The sequence below is a fragment of the Phalacrocorax aristotelis genome, chromosome 2 (genome assembly GCF_949628215.1).
Source record: "Phalacrocorax aristotelis chromosome 2, bGulAri2.1, whole genome shotgun sequence".
Lineage (NCBI taxonomy): Eukaryota > Metazoa > Chordata > Aves > Suliformes > Phalacrocoracidae > Phalacrocorax > Phalacrocorax aristotelis.
In genome coordinates, this window is record NC_134277.1 from 84,319,370 (window position 1) to 84,335,092 (window position 15,723).

Here is a 15,723-nt window from a genome sequence, read left to right on the forward strand (position 1 = left end):
AAAGTTACAATAAATACTTGCTTGTTCATTTGAAAGGCCTCAAAGTCTGATGAATTTCCATTGCCTCAGATAAGCCTTGCAACAGTCAAGAAATGTGTGACTACTTAGTCCCACATAAATATGCACATGAGGCAAGGACATTTCAAAGAACATTTCAGTTAACCTTTTTAATACAGGTATTTATTTTGGCACACTGAAAGTTTTAAAGTTAAAAAACTGAACAAACCAAATGAAAAAAAAATCACAACCTGGATCAATAAGTCCAGTCTTGCTGGATATACTCTTTGTGATACCATCTTTCAGTGACAGTGATTTTGATCAAAACTGTGAACTAATTTTATGTATATGCCTTTCCTTTTTCTTTTTTCCTTGGTGCATTCTGTCATTGCCAGATGACACAATACAGGTTTTACCTGTAACAGGTGCCACTGACATTATTGAGCTCCCTCTGCCCCAGGAGTTTCATCTCCAGGTTAAAATGGAATCTGTTCTGATGCTACATCACTAGCACATGCTACAAAAATTACAGCACATAACATATTTTGTAAGGACAACAAATTGTTTCCTATTATTGTACCTGCTTTTGCAACTAAATTGATATTTTGAACTAAGTAAATTTCTATTGTAAATAGTAAAATATAGAGTTTTGTGGTTAGCCCTTTAAAAAAGGTAACCACTGACACTTCAGTATGCTTGACTGTCTTCATATATAATGTGTTATTTCAGTGCAGCATGAAATAAAACATAAGCATAATCATAAGCAGGTGCATAGTAAGATAGTAAGTGTTAATTTCAATTAAGATTTAAAAGCCACATTGAGACATACTGAAAAAAAGGAGTAGTCACTAGTCTATTTGGGAAGCCATCCAAATATAATTATTTTGCAGAAATAAATCTCAATAGCATTAAACTTAAATGTAGCTTTCTACACATTATTTATTTCACATAGTCAAATGAGTGGTAGTACACGTACCATGATGAGAGAATGTTATGGAGGATGGAAAAGGATTATGTTTACAACTAAAACAGAATAGAATGAATAATGAGGCTGAAATGCCTTTTTTTTAAAGACAGCCTGCTTAGAATTCTCCATTCCAGGTGCAACTTGTTACAGGAAAGCAGAGATCTTTTGTTTTCTCCCTTGCATTGCCTTTCTTACTGTTAAAGTTGGGCTTGGAAAGATAAGTAAATCTATAATGTCAATTTGAAAAACAATTTGGTTATGTAAAAAGGAAGAGAGCAGCAAAAAAGAGACGGATGGCAGACAGACTGACAGACAGCCTAAATGACGGGCAGCCTTTCCTTTTGTCCACTTCTTTGGCTATTTTCTTACCTACAGTAATTTGAAAATTTCAACACTGCTGGACTTTTCCAAATCCATTGTGAAATCAGTAATTGGTTCTACGATGGAAGAAGGAGCATATGCTGTGTATACAGCATCAAGGCCAAAACTCTTACGTTAAGTGCTATCTATCCTATATCTACAGCCTTTTATGACATTCACTTCCAAGTCCATGCACAAGGAATCGCAGAACTAAGACTAAAGCTGAAGAACAGGTGGAAGGCAATGAACAAAATGTTAGTTAGCTGTGAGAGTGGCGGTCTTCAAGTTCATCTGATATGGTACAAAGCATTTGTAGCTTCTGACACCATTTGCTTAGCCAGGAACATAGCAGAATCTGCAAGGCCCAGAAAGATTGTACTGCTTCAATAGAAAGAGGTGCTTTGCTGAAATAATGTTACGGTTATAACTAGTTTCTTGAAGTGTTTTCCTCTCTTGACTTTACATTACACTTTACTGGCAGAAACCAGTTTCTGCTGATCATCCGTTGGGCAGCTATTTGTAGCTGTGCTTATTTTATGCAAAATAAATTTTGAATCAACACAATACTTCTACCATCAAATGTATGATATCTTCATGCTTCAGCCTTACTGTTTCTGAACCTTTCATAAGACATTTACTTTCACTTTTAGTCTCAGTACGTGATAGGCACTCTGCATTGATCAAATATCCCCTCTGAAATGAGTGGAAGTTCTACCACTTTCCTCTGTGGGAGTAACGATGTAATGATCAGTGTTTTTTTTTTCTGTTTACACAGATGTTTCCTAAAGCACACCAGAGTTCATTGACCTGAAAATGGATGAGGCAATCCTTTTTTTTTTTTTCTTTAACATGCACTGTTCTTTAACAGCATCATACAGTGAGAAAGAGTGGGATTTTGGTGGCCAGGGCACACCACTGAAGCTGTTGCTTTGATTGCTTCAGCATTAGTACTTCCTGAAAACTCTTTGTGGTATTAGGGAATAAGAAAGATGATAAAAATAATACTATATTTTATATTGAAAGATCTACAGACTGTGTTTGGGGCAGGGGGAAGGACTACAAATTGATTGTAATAGGATTTTAAAATAGGTTTTCACATAGAATTATTCACATTTCATTAGTTTGTTTGAATTCTTTGAAAAAGTTTGTTAAAAAGTATTTGAAAGAGGAAGGAGATACAATTTGCTTAGCTCTATTAAAGGCTTTTGACCAAGACTTTGATAAGAGTACTAGAAATAGGAAAATACAGAGCAAGTGCACAAATTTCTATAACAGATGACAGACTGGTTTAGAGGAAAGAAGTACACTCATAGTGCATGGCTGTTTCTTTGGGAATAGAAAAAGTTAAGGCTGAGCTATTTTAAGGATTGGTGTAGAATCTGTCAATTAGAATTCTTTGTAATGATAGCACACAAAAATAGGAAGTGATTCAGATTCCCAAATAACCTCCCTAGCTGCTAAGAATTAAGGAAGATTGAGAGAAACTCATGAAAGAACAAGACACATTGAAGAATGGGCTAGCTAAATGAATGGTGAAATGGTTTGAAAATTGTCTTCAATGTCAGGTTTAAAGGGTTGTGATGGCAGCCCAAAGTGCAGCTGGAGGCCAGGCACTAGTGGAGTACCCGTGGGGGCTGATACTGCCTGCTATACTGTTTAGTTTTTCATTAATGTTCTGGTTGATGGGACAGAGTACACTCTCAGCCAGTTTGCAAATGACACAAAACTGGAGTAAGGGCTGATACGCCAGAGGGGCATACAGTCATCCAGAGGGATCTCGACAGGCTGGAGAAATGAGTGAACCTTGTGAAGTTTAGTAATAGGAAATGCAGAGTCCAGCACCTGGAGAAGAATAATCCCATGCACTAGTACACATGCAGGGCCAACTGGCTGGAGAGCAGCTTTTCAGAAAAGGACTTGGAGGTCCTGGTGGATGCAAGCTGAACGTGAGCCAGCCATGTACCCTTGTGGCAAAGGCGGCCAACTGCATCCTGCACTGCTTGAGGAAGAGTGTTGCCAGCAGGTTGAGGGAGGTGATCCTCTGCACAGAACTGGTGAAGCCACATGTGCAATGTTGGGTCCAGATATGGGCTCCCCTATACAAGAGAGACGTGGAGCAACTGGACTAAGTCCAATGAAGGGGCATGAATCATTAAGAACTGGAGTATCTGTCATACAAGGTGAGGCCGAAAGCGCTGGGAGTGTTCAGCCTCGAGATAAAAAGGCTCAGAAGGAGCTTATCACTGTGTTTTAATACCTGATAGGGGGAGTAAAGAAGATGAGTAAAGATGAGCATAGTTTGAGGAAAGACTCATCTGAGTAGTATCCAGTGAAATGACAGGAAGCAATGTGCACAAATTGAAACACAGAAAATTCAATTTAAACCTAAGAAAAGAAATGTTTTTACAGTGGGATTGGTCAAAAATTGAGACAGGTCAGCTAAAGAGGTTGTGGAGTCTCTGTTCTTGGAAATATTCAAAACCCAACTGAAGGTGGCCCAAAGCGATGTACACTAGCTGACCCAGTTTTGAGCAGGGGGGTTGGACTTGTTGATCTATGGAGGTACCTTCCAACCTCAACCACTCTGTGATTTTGTGATACTGACAACTGTGTGTTGACTGTGCAGAAGAAAAAGAACTCACAAATTTCTCACAAATAGTGATGCATTCTCAGAGAAAATGTGGCTGTAAAATTAATTGTGGGTGATTCAGTTAAGGTTTCTCTCTAGCATATAGTAGTGATGATAACAAAAGCAAAAGCAACAATAACAGCAAAACCCTAAATCACAGCCCCTTGCGAGAGAAGGGTGACACTAAAATATAAACGGATGGACTTCTGCCAGTTCTAAAGCCAATTTCAATTAGCAAAATAAACATGTACTTCGAAGTTTTCAAAGCGGTGCTGCAAATAGGACAAATAATAGTATCCTTGAAGTCTTTGTGCTCAATAAGAAGGAATAAAGGCTGCAAGGACAAATACACCCTGATGAGTGACGGAATAGGAGAATGTCTTGATTTGAGAATCAAAGTGAGGATTATAGCTTTCACTAGAAATTTCTACTAGAAATTTCTACTTAGGAAGACTGTGTCAGGAAACTCCTTTTAGATATTAACTCTAAGAACTGAGCTGATTGTGTTCAATATCTGCTCAATACACACAGAGCAAACCGGCTTCTAGACGTGGCTTTCAGATGATGTTAACATCAAGGGATTACTGGGATTCATAAAGTACTGGACATTCAGATGGATAATAAGAATATCTGTGGTTGTGATAAGAAACATTATTTTTTGAAAGCAAGGTAAGTGCTTATATTTCAGGGCAGATCCAAAAGTTTATATTTCAGAGAATTAGAAGATACTTTCTACTGGGAATTTTTCAGATATTTCTCTTGTGCAGCTGGTAGGTATACCAGTGTGTAAAATAGATTTCTGGGATGAAGTTGTGGTGTTCCTGAGTGTCTCCAAAATGCTCTGTGATGGCTGAGAATGGAAAAGCAGATAATTTCCTGCTACTTACCTAAAGGACCAACTTGAATGCAATGAATGCACAAACTTCTTTGAAGGGTCCATAAACAGTTCCTAATCTGTAAAGCTGTGGAGAGGCTGAGGAGAACAGGAGAACTGAAATAACAGTGTACCTGCCAGGTTCTGTCAGATTCCCGAGACTTAAGGAAATACTAGTGAGAGACAATGAAAAAATGACCACATGAAAGCATATTGCACATGCTGAGCTTTGAACCACAGTGTATTAGAAATCCAAATACTTAAGAGACATCATTATGCAATTACTTCACAGACAAAACAAAAATCTCCAAAGCTATCAGGCACAATCAGATATTGGGAAAAAATCCCAAAGATAGTTGTCTTTGCTTGTATGTCTTCTTTATTTGCTTCTCCATGCATATTCCTCATATTAACTTCAAGGAATAAGATCCTGAAGTTGAGTTAGAGCAATACCTCACTGAAAAAATACGCAATACCCTGTGATGTGGTATTAAAAGGATCCCAGGAAAATACAGTCATTACAAAAATTGCACAAAGAAATAACTTTCAGAGATGTTTTCATAGAGGCCCAATAAACCATGTTCAGAATTAAAATAGGTAAAAAGGAAGGACAGCTCACAAGAATACAAGTTTGGAACACTTAACTTGAAAGAATTAGGGTAAAAACGTTAAAGTGCATGTTCTAATTATAACATAAGCAGTTTTTTTGTCAATAAGTTTTGGTAGAAACAGAAAAATAACAGAAAGATATAGTTATACAATTCAGAGGAAAACAGGATGCACAGAGAGAAATAATTTTCAGAAGTGACATGTAAAACTCCTTGAGATTTTGAATAAATATTGAAAGCCCTATAATTACATTGAACAGATAAAGTATATAATTAGAGTGAGGTGCAATTATATCCTTTCTTTAGGTGCACGGGGATATTGCCACCTCATATTGCCATCAGTGAATGGCAAGTTATGAGAAGAATTTGTGAGTTCTTTTTCATGTTTTATGGTTTCATTGTGTCAGAAAAGATTTTGGTAGGAGATTAAAATACACGTTACTTCTGCTGATAGCACTACATGAGACTGTCATATGGAGAAAGGGTGGAGATGTAAACAGAATAAACCTGTTAATGCTGTTAAGAGGCACACTGATTTATTCTACAAAAAGTAAAATCAAAAGACATAAATACACAATTCATTTCTGTTTATTTTGAAACACATGAAGACAACTTATACATTGCCTGAAGGAAATCAAGTCTATGGAGTAATATCTTCCTGGCATATAATATTGAAAGAATTAGAAAAGAACAAGAATTGATGACATTTTATTTTCTTATTTTAAACTTTTTCCCATAATCATGAATAACTTTAATGCCTTCTGTCACTTTATTAAGTTTTAGTAAAAGAGACCCTTTTCAAGATCTGAAAGAAAGTAATCTAAATCACAACAAGGTGCTGTAACAATGTTATAATCTCCTAACCCTCTGTAACTGGTGGACAGCAGGATGACTAATACCAATGAGTTTGTTGCTAGCGTTGTGTCTTATTTTCTCCTTGAAGTGAATTTTTTCTTAAACTAAGTATAACATTTCCTCATAGTGGTTTTCAGTCTATAATTTTTTCTTCACAACCAATGTTTTTTTTAACAATACAGAGTACACTTAAATAATGAAATTCTCTGATTTTTTTAACACCACTACAGGGAAATTTTGTCTTAAGTATTGTTTTGCTATATATATTATCTCTATAGATACATTACAGAACCAGACATAAAGGTGTTACCCTAAGCCCTGCCCCCACCAAGAAAAAAATCACATTCATTCTTCATCTTTGCCTTCACTTGCACTTTGCCTGCTAGCTCATTTTCAGAAAGAGTTCTGGTATTGGTAACAATTGCTTTATTTTTTCAAGAAACAGAGTCTACCAGAAATGTATTTTCCTAAATGGTGACCAGATTAACCTAGATTTTAAAAACTACAAGGTCTGAGATTTAAGATTTTGCTCATGGATTAGTGACAAACTGGGTAGCTGATATTTAATGGTGCAGCGCTAGACAGAATACTAGCACCCTGTCCAAACTTTCCAATGATACACAGTCTGTTTTCAGCCTTGGCAAGTTAGTTGCCTACTAATGGACCATAAAATCACAATAATATGATTTGTAGCAGAATCTGCCATTCTTTTAAATGTATTTATCAATGCAACAAGGAGAGTCTACACAAAACTATTAAAAAACCCCACAGTTGTCCAAAGGCAGCTGGTGATGCTTCTAATTCCAAGTCTGATGCCTATTTCCCTGTTTATCTTGGTTTAGTCATTGGCTTCTGGGCATGATGGATTTTCTTCTCCTCTGTTTCTTTGGGGAAAGGTATGATGAAGATATTCTTAATGTTGTAATCTAAAGGTGGTGTAGGGTATGGCTTTTCCTGGCTACATGGTAGGTCCCCAAAGAAGAGACAATCTTTGGGATAAGATGACAAAGTTTAGGGCTTTTTGGATCAGTACCAGAATCTCAAAATTGATGTTTCTGGCCACAGACCCGGTATATTTTGTGGTGTCCTGATCCACTCAGGATGTGGGCATCAGCATTGTCTATGAGCAGCAGAATTTTGTTTGCATTAAGGCAGAGGGAGCTGCGCGCTTGAGAGCGCTAAATGTTTTAAGTCTGCTGCAGTGTTGTTATTCCTACTACTGCTGCAGTTGCTACCACTACTAGCATGATCCAAGAGAAGTGATCAGTGCCTTCAGGTTTGCGTTCATCAGTGAAAAGTAAAATTTTGCTCAAAGAAAGAAACAAAATATTTTCTAGCCAACTTCACGTAACAATATTTGAAAGTACCCACTACCTTAAAAAAGCAGACTAGAACATTACAGTTACTAGATTCTGCATAATTTCCTCCTTGCCAGAAACTTTAGTTTATCACATATACACCATTCTGAATTTAATGCAGCGTTTTCTGAATATTACTGCTCTCACTTACATATTAGACACTCCTTCATCATTTTAGTTCAGTTTCTGTAGTATATTTTATCCTTTCTATGTCTATGTTTAGTCTTCTAATGTGTCAAAACTAATTATTAGAGAAGTGTGATGAGTACCTTCTACCTCTTTTTAAAAAAGTACCAGAAGAGATAGTTGGTTGAACTTCCTAAGTATTGGCTTGCCTCATAAGGTCTTGAAAAGATGTCAAAATGAGAACAAAATGTTGTTATTGTACCAATTAAGATCAATATTCAATATTGATCATGCAAAAGCATAGACATTCTTTCTGATCCTAAGCTAGGTGAAAATTTTTGTTCTAGGTCATGAAAACATGTAAATTATTCCTTTTTCTTTTTTTTTTGTAAAATCCTTCACACTTTTAAAGTAGTACAGGCTGTCTCTGGGTTAAATTACTCACTCAGCTTTTGTAGTAATACCTGTTTAACTATACCAGTCTAACTTTAAAAAAAACCAAACAAACAAACAAAAAGAAAAACCTGAAATGTCAGGACTGTTATTCTTTATTTTCATAAAGCCTATGGGAATTTTGTTAATATGAAAAGGAAGTCTCAGACAGCAGTACTGTATTTAATACAGCAGTAGCTGTATTAAAAAGCTTTCTTCTTAAATAGGGGTTTTAAAGTTTGCTCACAGAAATTAATGGAAGAGAAGATTCAAGACTTCAGACTGACTGTTGATAGGGAATAGGGACTCAGTAAGTTTACAGGACTTGCTGGTGCAGAGGTTGATATTCAATAAAGTTCATTCACTTTATAGATATTAATTATTCTGGCAGAAGAACTATTTATTCTGGGAAAAGTCTCAAGCATAAGAAAGCAAGTCCCTAACATAGGTGAATCAGAGCAATGTTTCTGCTTCAGTTACCCCTTAAAACAGTGAGCATTCACTTTGAAAAATCTACTCTTGAGGCATAATGCAAATAGGACACAGAATAGATCTGGCTATTTTACAATGCGCAGGCCTGAAATATATGTCAGCACTGATTATCTTAAAATTGGAGATCTGACAAACTGCTGCAAGAAATGTGTCTAATTAATAAAAATGTACTAATAAAAGAACCAGTTATCAGGGTGTTTTGGAGATTGCAGGTAAGCTGTACACCTGAAAAAGATTGGAGTTTGTATTTATTTTATAATAAACAACAAAACCAAACCTAAAAAGAAAAAACCTTGTAAGGTCCCTCTTAATTCATTCTCATTCCCTCCCCCCGTTATAAACTGCTATCATCTTGCATGCACATCTATGTAGTATATACAATCTGACAAACTTCAAGACTGTTTTGGTAGTGTTAATACTTTCCCTATAAGCATTTTGTAGTGAGTAGGCTTTCCATATGGAAATTTGTCTGCAATTATCAACGATCCCATGAGGTAACTGCTTCCAGAAAGCTACTAATAATACCTTGTGCATTAAGAACTCTTGAACTGGTAAGGTATTTATGAATGCTTTGTACTGCAAAGATGCAGAACAGATAAATGTAAACCCTGAATCTCCATGAAATCTTTGTGAAAATAATGCAGATTTAACAGACCACACTGCATAGTAGGAAAGGCGTACAAGAAGACACATTCAAGATGGGGCAAAGAGGTCTGATACACTGTACTGAAACAGAAATATTTACTTTTTTTTTTTTTGCATACACTGAACTAAAAAGTTTAATTTTCCTTCCCCAGTAACTACTCCAAACATGCTGGACCTACAGAACAGTTCTCTGTCTCTGCCCTGTGTTCTTCCTGCTTTTTTGCTCCTTTCCTCTTGGAGGTATTATGCCCCCTTATAGCTTTGAAGATGGCCCTGCTTTGAGCTAGACAATGGACCGGTGACCTCCAGAAGTCCCTTCCAAATAAGGTTTTTCAGTGATCCTATGATTATCTGATAATCACAACTTTTTTTGCTGCTGGCAAAAGCTTCTTCAGGATTTCTCTAGTATTGAAATTTTCAATTCCTTCACTATAGTTAATGAATCCACTCCCAAATTGATTTATTCATCCTTAACCCTTTACTGTGATCTCTGCCTTCCAACTCCTTCCTATGCTTTTGTGTGCTCTCTCTCTGCTGCTTTGTGTCCTTCCTTTAATTTATACCACTTCCTAGTTCACATACCTCACAAACTGTGTGTGAGAGCCTCCTGAACAAAGCCTCAAGAACAAAGCTCCTTTGAGTTGTAGATCATCTCTAGATCATCTATTGCTATATATCATGTTCTGTAATTGTAATTACAGGATTGTTGTAATTGGATTGTCTCATGACATTGTCAGAGGAAATTATCTACATGAGTTTGCAAGCTATATTTCAGTGAGCAATAGGTATTCAAAATCTACTGCTTTTGCTGTTCTGCACAATCTCATGACCTACCTCCAGGGGAGGATCAAACATCTTTTTGTGTTAATACTCATACTGTAAAGGGTCTCCTAGAGAGAAGACTGCTTCCTTCACTCGTAAGAGTAAAGGTAGAGGAATAGGTTCCTTTCTCCCAACAGCTTAGTGAACTGGCAGGTGTCAGTCTTCCTCACCTTCATGTCATATATTCCCAGCATTTTAACATTCCTCAAAGTTTTCCACTAAAAGTGTTTTCTAGATAGCAATGGAAAGCCTCAGTCTTACATGAACACAATTGAGATAGCCTAATTTAGTCATTTAGTTCACCTGTTATAAAGATATTCATAGTTTCAGGGTAAAACAGAAAATACCAACAGTCAAGGAAAATTTCAGCAATAAAATGAAATTTGCAAGTCTATAACTGTCTTCTGAGTGTGTTCTTATAACTTCTAAAGCTAATGATAATTGGGAATAGATGTTCCTATATTATCTAAGTCAAGTCTTTTTCCGTTGACTTTTTTGATCTCCTTTCTATTCACATTTTATGGGGATAATTGACTAAGTTCCAAAAGTGAATTACAATCATCAGGTGAACATAGACATACTAGTTAAAAAGAGAATGTGAAAATTATGAAGAGAACTTCTAAACCCCACGCTCTTTGACTAGTATCCCAGGTGAAAACAGAGCAGGATATATCTCTCACTTTGTCAAAAGAAACTTCAACATTCTCAAATATTCTTTACTGGGAGGCTACATTACTAGTGGCTTTGAATCCAAATATGTGTCTAATCAGTGTTTTTCAAAATTCTAAGATGGGGCCATTAAAGGTGTGACAAATCTAAGGTATTTTATAAGTGACCCTTTTTGACAGAAACACAGTGTGGATTAAGATCAAAATAACCAAGGAAGATGAAGTTTAGGCTGCTAATGTTTCTCTATTCTTTTTCTTCTCATGAGCACACACAGGGACAAGCACTTTTAAAATGTTGATCTGTAAGACCGCATTCTTCCATCTTGTTGCGTCTGAAAGATTGACTTTGCTATCTTCTACAGATAGTTTCATTTAACAGTTGTAAAGTAAAATGAGGTTTGTCATCTAACTGACCAATACTTTTACAGACATCAGAAGGTGTATTTTAGCTAATTGTAAAAAGTGTTAATGTATAATTCAACAAAATAAAATTTTCTTAATACTTAGTAGTAAGAACAAGGGAACTATGGATTAAAAAGAATGCGTTGTTTAGGTTTTTTTCTGTTTTATCGTGGAAAGTGTGTTCTCACTGAAAGGATTCTATTTATTGTGTGCTTTTTGAGAGTGAGCTGTCACACAACTATAGATCATATCCTAAGTCATGGTTATTTAAACATTGTTTTCTTACTGGTACGTCACTGCTAAAGCAAGATTCATTAACTGCTTTGTGTAATAGCATAATAACTTGTGAAGAAGATGAACTCAAGCTTGGAAAAGGTTTATATGTACCTATGCATTCATATTTTCTTATTGTTTTGGTATTTTATTTCTTAAACTCTTTAAGGGACTGAGAATAAGACATGTTTTTAATATTTTTCATATTAGATTTTGTTCAATACTGTGTTGACACTTTCACATTCATTGTAAAGCAATTGATTATTTCTTAGCATACAGTGTGACAGTATGCAATAACTCCAGCAGGTTTCTCCTACTTCAGTTCCAAAGTAATTTGCATTTTTATAGATATAACAGTGACTTAAGGCTCATACTATACTTTCCAGTCTTTTTTTTTTTAATTATTTTTCAAAACAGTTAATGAAGCAGAGCAAGCAACATCTTTTAGTATCTTGCTACCTAAATTTCTGCAACAGTATCTAGCTCTCATCCAGTTATTGTGTTAAGAAACCATGTTTAAATTGAGGATGTAATGGAATATTGAATATTTCAACAGGCTTAATACCCCCTTGTGTATTTTGCAGACAATCCTGGTCTAGTGAGCCATGTCCCAGTTGGTGTTAGAATCCTGGACGTCAATGACAACCCTCCAGAGCTCGCCAGAGAGTATGATGTAGTTGTCTGTGAGAATGCAAAGCCTGGTCAGGTAACTCTCACAGTTATCTTTCTCCCTGTGAGAAAGACGAATTACTTTATTTGTTAATACCATATAGGTAAGAAGTTTGATTTGGGGAACACGAGTCACAATTCTTCCTGATTTAATTTTTGTATTTCACATTTGATTCAACTTTTTAACCATATTAGACTGGAGGGAGATGATTCGGGAATTTATTGACTATATCTTTCTTGTTACTGCAAACAAATATCCAAACTATCTTCAGTAAAGATAGGCAAAACTTTAATCATGTCAGATAAGTGATGGAATTTGACAAGTCACTATCCTGAACACAATGGATGAAGCAGATTTAACATCTCTCATCTAAGTGCCACATGGTAGCAAGGTTTCAAATACAGCTCAGTGAAATGGCTGGTTAACATGGCTGCCATCCTCACTTTTTGCATGTTGATTGCCCTTGTCTGTGCAGGGTCATTATGGAAAAGATGTTGAACGGGCTTTTCACGACTATGAGCATGGGGAGGGTCAGAACTGAAACTGAATAGCAGAATCACATTCCAGCCGCTGCTCCTGTGATTGATGCACTTCATTGCAGTCCATGGTTTGACAATTTTACCAAGTGCCTTTGCCTTTTTGCACCAATTGAGCTTTTACCCAGCACTCTATGCTGTTTTTGCATTATTACTCAGGTTGTAAGTTGCAACTGTGAGCTCATGTCTTTCCTGAGGAATGTATTACTAGTAATAACAGTTTTCTCATCAAATCTTTAAAAGCAGCGTACGTAAATGCATAGTGGCATATTTCTGTTTTTAACACTGATACTATAAAAATGCTGTACTTCATCAGATTATAGGCTGGCCAGAGTTATCTTAACAGTGGCCAAAAGCTTACACCTAAAGAGCAATATAAAGTGCATGATACTTACGCCAAGTACTTACCTGGTTTCAGAACATTTGCAGATTATTTCCTGATCCAATTGGTGTTTCTGTATTTTTAGTAATCCCTTAACAACCATCTCGTATGAATCTGTCTAGCTTTTTCCACAGCAAACAAACTTTTGATATCTGCTACCTCATGCGGCAAGGAATTTTACAGTTCAATTGCATGTTTCAGGAAGACCTACCACCTTTCCCCCCGACCCCTCCCCTTTTTTTTTTTATCTTCCTATGCTGTCTCCACTCAATATTTACCAGTTCTTGTGTTGGGGGAGAGAGAGAGAGAGCGCGAGCAAGCAGTTGATCCCTATTTATTATCTCTGTGCCATTCATAAATCTCTAGCACATTGCCCCTCAGCTGCCTCTTGTCCAGACTGAAGAGTCCTACTTAACTTGTACAAAACGTGATAAAGCCCTTCTAGACTTTTGATCATTCATCTTGTCCTCCTCTAAACTTTCTCCAATTCCTCTCTATTCACCTTGAGATGAGGAATCAAGATTCAAGATGCAGGTATGCAGTGGTTTATAATTCTTATCGTAGTTTATGCTTCATAGTATATGGTAATCTCTGCTTTGTTCTTTATTCCTTTCCTAGCAATTTCTAACAGTGGCTTTGCTTTTTAACCACTAGTAAGCATTGAATGCAAAAAACTGCCTGCCATAACACCAATATCGTTAGAAGTCATGATCAGCTCAGAGATCATCATAATGTATGTGAAATTAAGACTTTATGTCTGTGTATAATGAATTTCACCTGTCTTTGTATTGCCTGGCCTCCGGACTATCAGGTGGTCTTTAGTGTCAGCCCTTCCTCTTTTCTTTCTTGAACAGTATCATAAGTAGATTTAATAGGCTGATTATTCATACTCTTTATAAGGTGTTTATATTACACTGACCAACAAGTGACCTGGCATAAATCTGCGTGGAACAGGAAACCTCTCTGACTTCCTTTCCTTGTGGAATAGCCAGTTTACAAAAGAGGCCCTATTTACTGTCTTTTGAGCAATTATTTGTGCAAGAATCTTCCCTCTTATCTCATGATTGCATAATTTTCTTCAGTGCTTTTATGGAGACACCTCACTCAAAGCTTTTGAAAATCTAAGTAGGTCTGTCTCTCAGCTGAATATCTCTTACTAACATGCTTATTAAAGTAAAAATAATGTCCTGAAAACCTCAAATAAAGCAAAATAGAGAATTAGAACTTGTAAAAGACTAATTAAAAAAACCAGAGAAGATAAAATCTCTTAAGCATTAACTGCAATTGCTTTCAACATATTCTGATATTTTTTTAAAATTATATAATTTAACAATAATTGTTATAATTAATAATAAGGTAAAGCATACAGTGGAGCTAGCTCAGAAATGCTCTGTTTGCTGGGGGCAGTGTTGGAGTAGCTAATGCTTCTTATTAGCAAAGTTTTAACTCTCCAATAGTAGCTTTGCAAATGTAGATTTGAGAGATATTTAAAGGACAAAATACGTTTTACTATAACCCCATTTGCTCCTGAAATGGGTCTGTGTTGTATTTCTCTCTGAGCTACTGTTGCAAGCATGAATTACCGTTTAGCACCCAAGATTAATGCTACCATGAAGGACTCTACAAGCAGTAGTTAACACGAAAGGCTGGATCAGCAGGCTGCTGTATTCTTTTAACAGGACTCCATTATGTACATGACACACACTAATTTTTCTTTTCATTGCACAACAAGGCTTCGGAAAAGATTGTGATACCGTTGCAGTGTACAAAAACCAAAACCAAAACAAAACACAAAAGTACGTGGCTCTTACTCAGAAGATCTTACTGTCTTGTTTAAGAAAGAAAATGACAGTGTTCAAAAAATGTTAAGGAGGGACAAATAAATGAGGATTACAGAACAAGACAAGTGTTCCATATGCTAAAAAGCATGACCAGCCTGATGGTTTTGAATCACTGAAAAGGCAGTATTTACTCCGAGTTATCAATCATCTTGTTTAAATGATTCATAAGATTTATCACTAAAGAACAAATTCTGTCAGGTACTGCCAGGCACTTCTGCGTGACTAGTACTTTGGGGTTGGGCTCCAGCCCTGCACTGCCCAGTAAGAGTCCTTATTTCTTTCCACAGCATGGCTAATTTGGATTTATTGTGTGCAAGATAAACTAACCAATAGTTGGTCATTGGAAGACTTTTTGTGTTTTCTTGTTTATTTTCAGAAGAGGCTTCTACGGAGAGAAATCACAGTATCATTTATTTGTACAGCCTCTGTCTCCTGCTTCTTTTTCCCTCCACAGCTCAATTTATTTACTTTAAAATAATTAAAAAAAAAGCCAATAAAACTTAGGACTTAAGTGTTTAAATGAACCCCCCTAAGGCATCTCAAGCAGAAAATACTTGTGAGATGATGATCATTTCCACACTGAAGTGACAGCTTTATTCTCCAACAGCTTCCAGGTGAAGCCTTGTAGATACTAATATATTAAAGTAGATAAAGCAGCTGTGATTTGAGCTTACATGGTATCCAGACCCAGAGAACTCTGACTTCTAGAAACGTAGTGATTTTGTGAATTATTGTGAAATTTAGTCACTGTAGGAAAATGAAATTTTGCAATCTTCCACAAAGTGA

General features: G+C 36.3%; 1 protein-coding gene across 1 annotated transcript in view; it reads left to right on the top strand.

Annotated features, from left to right (window-relative positions):
• Window positions 1-15,723, top strand: part of CDH18 (cadherin 18) — a 205,976-nt gene that overhangs the window by 165,127 nt on the left and 25,126 nt on the right. Inside the window, exon 9 of the mRNA XM_075084232.1 lies at window positions 12,093-12,214. Within this exon, the coding sequence (XP_074940333.1) occupies window positions 12,093-12,214 (122 nt within the window). The remainder of the gene's footprint in view (window positions 1-12,092; window positions 12,215-15,723) is intronic.